General features: G+C 36.1%; 1 protein-coding gene across 2 annotated transcripts in view; it reads right to left on the reverse strand.

Annotated features, from left to right (window-relative positions):
• LOC128013199 (rho GTPase-activating protein 21) overlaps positions 1–8,987 on the reverse strand; it is a 103,127-nt gene extending 94,140 nt beyond the window's left edge. For both annotated transcript variants that reach the window (XM_052595987.1, XM_052595986.1), the window contains exons 1-2: positions 8,696–8,987; positions 7,619–7,821 (exon numbers count right to left, since the gene is read on the reverse strand). In XM_052595987.1, the coding sequence (XP_052451947.1) occupies positions 7,619–7,690 (72 nt within the window). In that variant the 5' untranslated portion in view covers positions 7,691–7,821; positions 8,696–8,987. The remainder of the gene's footprint in view (positions 1–7,618; positions 7,822–8,695) is intronic.
• Between the last annotated feature and the right edge of the window lie 330 nt (positions 8,988–9,317).

Genomic DNA, 9,317 nt, shown 5'->3' on the forward strand with positions numbered 1-9,317 from the left:
TTGGAGTCGATTAACGTGTATACGCGTTATAAGTCATTTTCTCCTAATAACCCAGAAAATAACTTTAATTACACTTCCAGTTTTGATCGTACAGATAAGAGCAATACATCAATCAAATCTGTAAAGGGTCTACTTTATTTTGTATACAGACATAATAACAACAAAACTTTGTACACTTATAAAATAAAGATAACAAACAAGGTGTGCTGTCTGAAGCCTTTGTCTGTGCTGATCGTCATGTACAAACACGTCATTAAAATGAACTGTAACTCCGTGAATAATCAAGGAAGAGACATGACAGAGATATCTATAGAAAGCTTGACATGTCTAGTTTTAAACTAAACAAGTGCTGCCGAAAACAAATATTCTGTGATAAAGTAACCCATATGAAAACAAGGCGATGTCCGTTTTTCATGTCTCCCTTCATTATATCTAATGTGACCACGCCCCCGCGCTGAACGCTCTATTCAGATTCAAACTGAAGCGCGCGGCTTGTATACACCCACACAGAAGAAAAAGCAGCGAGACCGTTCAAGTTTTTTATTTTATTTTACTGTTTGGTTTGCGATTAGAGGAATAAGACATAATTCACCCTAAGAAGATGGGATGTGGATTACCTCAGAAAAAAAAGAATGAAGCACATTATTCAGCAGAGATCATAAACATGAGTAAATCTCTTTTTTTTATATATATACTTGTACTAGTTTTCACATAACGTGTAAACATTTTACTAGTTAGACTTTTTTCAATCTATAATTCCTGACTAAATGTATAATCAAGTGAAACATTATGAAGTTTCAATAACAATATACACTACTACTGTAGGTAAGGTATGTATATTTTCATTCCTTACCTACTTATTTTTTTTTTTTTATTCTTTTGTTGTGTTTTTTTTTTTTCTGTCACTGTCATTCTGTTGCACTGCAGAGCTTCTGTCACGAAAACAAATTCCTAGTGTGTAAACATACCTGCCAATAAATCTCATTCTGTTTCTGATACTATACCATTCAAAAGCTTGATGTAAACGATATAAAATGTAACAAATACATGTAAATATAAAAAATGTTACAAACAATGCTGTTCCTTCAATTTATCCCCCAAAAAACTGAAAAAATATTCTCAGCTCTTTTCAACATTATTAATAATAATAATAATAATAATAATAATGATGATAATAACAATATTTTATTTATTTTTTTTGTAGAAAATCTGATTGTTAAAAGGATTTCTGAAGGATTGTGTGACTGGAGCAATGATGCAAATGATTCAGCTTTGAAAGTCAGCTTTGATTGCTCCTAATAAAATGTTTAACTGCACTCGCAAGTGAATATTAAATTATGTTGTGGGACAATTAAATTTATTCTAAATAAACTACAAACATAAAATCTATAAATTTATTTTGTCCTCACATTATTTATTGTAACTCCTCACTCTCAGTCACACAGCTGACTGAAAGGCTCATTATGCAGCTCATTATTCAGGCCTTTGTCTTCTCAGGTGTAAATCACAATGATATTCATGATAGTTGACGCCTACTCGCCTACCCTACTGACTTTAGCCATTTAGATGTTTATAAGCAACTGTAAAAAACAAAAATGTCAGGGCATGACAAAACTTCTCCAGGCCCCAAAAATACCCTTAGGCCGGTGACACACTGGATGCGTGGCGTCTCTGCTGCGTGCCAGAAGCGTGGTGGCTGCTTCGCGTTTTCTGTGTCTTTACACACCTGAAGCGTGCCTGCACGTGACGCTGGCGCACTGCTGCTGCTGTAGGTGACATAGAGGGAGGCCGCTGAAAAACCAGGCTCTTGTCTTCATGACAACGCTATAAACTTTTTTTTTTACACACCTACTGATAGGACACCGTTAACAGTATTGACGGCAAAATAGAGTATGTTTGACAGGTGCAATATTTGAAAATGTATAATAATTTTATTTTATTTTTTAAATTACATTTATATCTGAATTTATGTCAACCTATAGACTTTCTAATATCAAAATGTCATGAATTAATATGTATGTGTGTGTGTACAAAATGACATATAAACATATTTTCCTAGTATATTTTACCTTGAAACGCTTCCGACACGCGCGTGTCACGTGAAAAATAGGCGTCGGTTCTATTTCTAGCATGCACGCGTGTTCCGCACGTCTCACGCAGGCAGCCTGCATGCTCTAACCTGTAAACATGGGAGCCGAATTAAAAACAGACACGCCACGCAGCTGAGACGCTTGCGCCATGCATCCAGTGTGTTGCCGGCCTTAGACCTCAGAGGGTTAAAATTTAAATGGTTGATTTTAATCTTGCTCAGCAACATATACTTCCTGGCAAAATCCCAATCAAATTTCATTATACCAACTGAAAGGACTGAGATTTCCTACTTCAAATCTAAAAGTTTCCATGCAGATGTAGATACAAATACAAAAAAACCGAGTCGTTGAAATAAAATTATCTGGCAATGAGTCTGACAAAAACTGTGTGTGAACTGTGCACAGGCGAACAATTCTAATGTACGGTGACGGCTGTGGTCAGAACATGAATGCTAAAGCTATGCAAAGCATTCAGATGTTATCACGATTAAATTCAGCTGGCCAAATGAAAACTCACAAAAATGAAAGTGACAGAGGAATGTGGCATCCATTCGCTGACAGGAACAGACAGCATAACATAGATTTTGTTTCATCGATTCATCGAGTGATGGTTAAGTTACCTTGTAAACACTTTAAATGATACCATAATAATTACAATGGTTATTGCACTTCTTGGAAAAACAATAAAAACAATAAATAAATGAAAAAAATTCAAACAGTATAAAAAGCTTTCAGGTCAGGAACTGGAACACTTGGTTTACGGAAATCTACTGGATTAGAGATTTCAGATCGTACTGCACTTTCCCTAAATCCCTGCTGAATGAACCAGGACGTGTCCATGCTGGTCCAGGAAGCAGACGTGAAGCCAGTTGACCAATGAAGCCTGGCAGAGAAACCAGTATCCAAACCACAGTGGCAGAAAAGACAGGCAACTGCTCTGTGCATACTGTGCTCGGCAGTGATTTTGTGGGTGTTTACGACATTGGCTAATTTGCATAATTCCTTCAAACCAGGTTCTAAAACAAAACATAAGGCAAATATATCCATATATCAACGTCAAACCCTTTTGTGCAAACCATCAAACAGAGCATTTCCCAAATATGCTAGAATAGAGGGCAAGCCAAAGGCATGCACACAGACAGAAACACATTCACATGAGAGAGAGAGACTATAGAGTGAAAACGGGGTGAATCCACAAACATGCACACAATGAGACCCAGCTTCTAACGCTCTCTCCGCCTGTTTTTCTGAACATACAACAGAAATCAATACATATGAAAACAGAATGAGCGGGTGAAGAGCTGAAGAGGCAACTCAAATCTCTGGTCCGAGATGGCACACAGAAACAGCCCTGTCAACACTGGATTGTGGTTTGCTCCATTGGATTCAATGAGACAACGGTCAGATCTAAAAGGAGAGTTTGTTAAGGGCGTCTCCACAACATCTAAAAAAGCATGAACCTCAATCGCTTAATGATTTGAGCAAACAATTCAAAGATAAACATTAAAGACGAGTCTATATTATGATGCACTGTATTTCTGAATGAAACAGGATATTGAAACGGTAGCGCAGAGATTTGTTTTATTCATTAGAAATTGATTGAATCATGAAACCCGAGTGATAGAGTAAATTCCAGAGACAACTTTAGCTAATATATATATGATACTGTGCAAAAGTCTTAGGCCATTAGTATTTTCACCAACAAAAAAAAAAGGTTTCAAGTCAGTTATTTCTGTTTTGATGTAGTGTGTCTGTAGGAAATATCCGTTTACTTTACATTAAATGTAATAATCCAGTGAGATTTTTGTTTGCACAAGGAGTCCTAGTCCAAGAAACCTACAAAGTACTGTGCAAAGTTTTAGGCACTTAAAAATGCTGTAAACTGAGGATGCCTTTAAAAATAATGACATAAATAGATTTTATTAATTAACTTCTATTAACCTAAGTTAAACAAATCAGCATTTGGTGTGACCACACTATGTGTAAAAAAGCTTTTGTCCAAGGTGCACTGTGCACATTGTACAGTGGCCAATTGATATGTAATATTTGTAGTGGCCAATGCCAGGTAGATGATGACCAACATTATGCTGATACTATATAAACTATTGAAACATTGAAATTAATCAAGTGCTACAGGGATTAGTTTATGAAGAAAATTACAATATGACCAAATACTGATGCATCTATTTGGCTTCTCATTTAAATACTTCTCGAAAGTTTTGGGTCAGAAAGATTTTATTTTGTTGTTGCTGCAAGAAATTAATACTATTATTCAGCAAGAATGCATTCAATTGATCATGACAGCAAAGATATTAAGATTAGATTTGATTAAATTCAACTTTATTGTCACTGCACATGTAAGGTACAAGGCAACGAAATGCATATAATGTCACAATAATGTTGTATTAATTAAATTCAGTTTTTTGAACATTCTATTCATCAAAGAATCCTGAAAAAAGTATCACAGTTTCCAGAAGAAATAGTAAGCAGCACATCTGTTTTCAGCAAGAACAGGAAATGTTTGCTGAACACCAAATCAATATATTACTATGATTTCTGAAGTATCATGTGACACTGGAGTAATGGCTGTTAATAATTCATCTTTGCAATCAAGCATTTAATCTGACTTTCTAAACTTAAAAAAACATTATATATATATATATATATATATATATATATAAAATAATAATAATAAATAAATAAATAAATATATATATATATATATATATATATATATATATATATATATATATATATATATATATATATATATATATATATATAATTATTATTTTATATATATATATATATATATATATATATATATATTACACATATATATTTAGCGTAATAATATTCCACAATATTACTATTTTGATCAAATAAAAATAAAAATCTTACACTGCCTAAACTTTTGAACGGTCCCATTTACTTTTCAACAAGCTTTACAAGAGACACAGAATTCAAAGCCTCCACAAAGTGGCCTCATCTGGGGAACACCAGAATATATGTCCGTGAATGAGAGAGTGGAGGTGTAAAAGCAGAGAGCAGCTGGGATTTAATTACCCTCCATGATGCTGGCGTCCTCACAGGGGGCAGGGCGACCGAGGGAGGGAGACACAAAGAGAGAGAGGGACAGACAGGAAGAGACGCCCTCATTAGACATGGAGACCTAGATGGGACATTATGACGGGACCACCTGAGACCACCGAGCACAATAAACCCCTGGGGGCATCTAATAAGTGTCAAGAGAGACCGGAGCAGGTACAGTCCTGCACCTGTCCATGCTCTACAAAGAAGGACTTAAGGAAAGCTCCATGACTAAGGAACTGATGCATATTACTATACATACCCTATAGCTTTATGTGTGTCTTGGGAGTGATGTTATTGAAGTAGAACACTGGTTTCACTCAGCAAGTGGATGACTCCAGGGTGATAATGATTTAAACAAGCTTCATCACAGGCGCGAACAAAATTAGACCCCACAATTAACCATGAGGGACACCAAATCTGTGAATAATGGATCACATCACTCTTTCATGCATATAAACAATGCAATTACACACTGTAATGTTTAGGTTTGCCAGTGGCACTATATAGAATGACTAGACAGACATTTTTTCCTAGTAGGTTGCCTACCAAGAACGAATTTTGAAAAAGCATATTGTAGACATATTGCCAATGGGAAGCTGGAAGGGTTTGAAACATAATTTTGCTTCATTTAACTAATTCACAATTAGTTATATATGCATATCTAGAGGAGTTACTGCCTATGTAGGGTGTCTGAATCAGTTTGTTAAGATGTTGGCACAGAAGAAAGCTGGCTATTTAGGCAGCTCAGAAGGTTTTGATACAGAGCTACTGTCTGTATAATACATAAATATAACAAATATTATTGAACTATAAAAGTAAATCACACTGTTTAAACTGTAATCTTACAACTCTAGTACAGTGTACTGATGGTAGTACACTTAAGCTTACTGAAGCTCAAACACTGTTGACTCAAGAAGGCATTATTTAATGGCGTGGATAAAAGCTTTTTTATGAGTCTGCTGGGGACTTTTCACGCACCTACTGAGAACTTCAGTTACTGTTTAACTTTATAACTAGGCAGCAGTAAGGCGCAATGGGCTGAGACAACCAAGGCCCCAAAACTGTGCCACAGCATCATGATTACTGATTCTGAGGGAAGTGTTTTTTGCATTTAAAAACATGACACCCATGGCAGTGGAATGAAAAACACAAGGTATAGAAATGCAAATAAATACTTTTAACTTAAGAAACACGTTTCTTGAACACCAAGAAGTAAGCACAATGGTCAAACGCCTCCATCTAGCATATCTAGCTTATACAAAAACAATAGAAATGCATCCCAGTTGAATTCAAGAACATGCTCTGTGTGCACATCACCTTAATGTTGTTAAGCGTTTCAGAAGACATTATTCAAAATAGCCTACTGCTTTAAACTTCAGACCTTATCAGTGAATCCACACAAAATAATAACATGCAAAAAAGCACTGTTCATTTAAAGTAATGCACATTCCTTCAAAAAAATGCACTGGCACTTCCAAAATACATTGCACTTTTGAAGAAATGCACTGATCCTTCAAAGTAATGTTCTGTTCCTTCGCAGTAAACAGTCTCTTTCGAGAACTGGCTGCGTTCAAGAAATAAACATAGAATTTCAATCCTGAATCCCTCTGGACACATAATAAGTGGTCTGTTGATGTGTTTGCAAACTGCTGTGCCCACCAACCTTCTGTGCCCACAGACCCTGAGCCTACTATGGAGATTACACACGCAGACACACACACACACACACACACACACACACACAAACTGGTATTGCCATTACTGATAGGTTAATCCAATGCGTTTGCAGCACGCCGTTATGTCCTCAGTGATGATGTAACGCCACATGTCAGAGTGGACACACAAAATCCAACACTGCACTAGTATTCTGAAGAGTGACATTATGCACTGGCAGCCTTACAACATTACTGAGATTAGATAAGTAAGAGCTGCGCTTGCCAAATAAAATAAATAGGCTACTTCATTTTATGATTGCCTTCTCAGTGTAAACAGTCACCGGCTGCTTCTAGCAAGATAATACTGTGCCATGTGTTCTCCATCTCTAAAATTCCATTTTATTACAAAAAAAAGTCTAATTTTCTCACAGTACAAACATTTATTAATATCAGTGGCCTGTAAGTGGTTGCCATATATTATTATTATTATTATTATTATTATTATTATATATATATATATATATATATATATTTTTTTTTTTTTTTTTTTTTTTTTTTTAAGGTTTGAACAGACCAATCAAAACAATATCAACATGCACAAAAGAATAAATGAATAAATAAATAAAGAATCAATACAAGTTCTAATCATCCTGTTGAGTTAATGGACTCCAAGAGTGTCTGACTGAAGCACTTGTCCAGTCATGAGCTGTAGATGGAGCAGGCCTTGATATCCTTTTAATTGTGCTTTCACATTTCTCTTAAAGCAACAGAATGACTTACCTCGAAAACTGACGACCCGGCTGGATTTTTCTTCTCATCTTGGTGCTTTGATGCAGCCCAATGCGTTGCCATTATTTCATTTCAGAGCACAAAGGCAGAGGTCCTCTGGAGCCCAACATTGAGATGATAGAAATAGAAGCGATATATTCCCAATGATCTAATCCACACCATCCAATCTCTTCATGCCTGTCCACTGTAAGATCCTGCGACCAAAGAAAGGTTACTGAAGACAGGAGATCTACCCCAGTCAATATTACCAACAGGGCCATTAGTAGAGTATGGAACTGTAGAACTGTTCAACACTTTATTAGTAGTATTCAGAAAAAGCTTGCAATATGGCATAACAATTAATTTTTAGAGAAGAGAGTACATCATAACAGAGTAAGAGATTTGAAAGTGTTTACTTTTAAGTTTAGCAAGCACCGTCTTCAAAGCCTTTCCCATATTCTGAAGGTAAAATAAAGATAAATACATACTATTGAGAACATAGAATAAGGTAAGCTATAGAATAGAATAGTACAACAAATGAAAATGTACAGTAGAGAATGGTAAACTATATAGCATAGTAAATCAGCAGGATAGAAAACAAAATTATGAATAGAAAACTCAAATATTCGGATATTCAGGTAATGTCAGACTACATTATTGAGATGATTTAGCAGAATTATGTTTTGATCTGCTCAGATCGCCACGACGCAAGCTTGTCATCTGACAGTAGCCTACTGCCCTGCCATTTTTCATTTCGAGTCCGGTTCTCTCTGCGCGCCATGTGTTTCTATGGCGCGAGCTGTAGTATTTGAGAGACATTTCTAAATCAGTAGAGAGCTATTTAACATCACGCGCTGTCATGAGCTGAAAATCTGCCCTCTGAATGCATGCAGGCTGTTTAATAACAAGGATTGTTTACTACCACTGTTTATTACTGTGCGTGGTAAACAATCATAAAAGCATCATCTCGATCTGAATGCCCTCCGCTCATCTAACCATCATCTTCACTTCCCTGTATGTTTCCTTTATTTCTGACATGGCAACGATATCTAACAATAGTATGACAGAGAGGGTCAGTAAAACACCTACCTGATCCACTTATTAGGTGACCAGGAATCATAATGCATCGTTTCTCTGCCAAACACACGATTGATATCCAAATACCCGATGCGTTGCAATCGATTTTCAATCTATCGACCAGAGATTATTTACAGTACTCCATAGCCAAATGAGCAGCTTCATAATGAAAGAAAAACCACACAGAAATCGCAGAATCTAGCTCACACGGACGCGCAGAATGACTAGCGTTTAAAACGCGGCGCAAGTATGTATCAACGATTTGTACGCGAACAGTTTGATCTCGGTTACTTCCAGATGGCGGCGCGACAGATACTTGTGACGTTCGATTCGCGGACGAGTCGTTCATTTGAATCGGTTCTTTATTTGGATTCATTTCAACCGATTTACAGTGTTCAGAGGTAACTTCACTATTCACTTAATTGTAGAGTCTTGAAAGGAACTGTAGATAGGTGGCTCTTACAAAACTTTCTCATGGTAACCATAGCTCCACTAAAATAGTTAAATATAAATAATACAAATAAAAAAATAAACATCCTGTTTGAGGATGTCATATACTGGGATTTCACAGCAGTAGATAAACAGATAAATATTCTGCCATATGCACATAATTTCCTGTAAAGTTTCTTTGCAA

Source organism: Carassius gibelio, chromosome B24, assembly GCF_023724105.1.
Source record: "Carassius gibelio isolate Cgi1373 ecotype wild population from Czech Republic chromosome B24, carGib1.2-hapl.c, whole genome shotgun sequence".
In the NCBI taxonomy this organism is placed as follows: Eukaryota; Metazoa; Chordata; class Actinopteri; order Cypriniformes; family Cyprinidae; genus Carassius; species Carassius gibelio.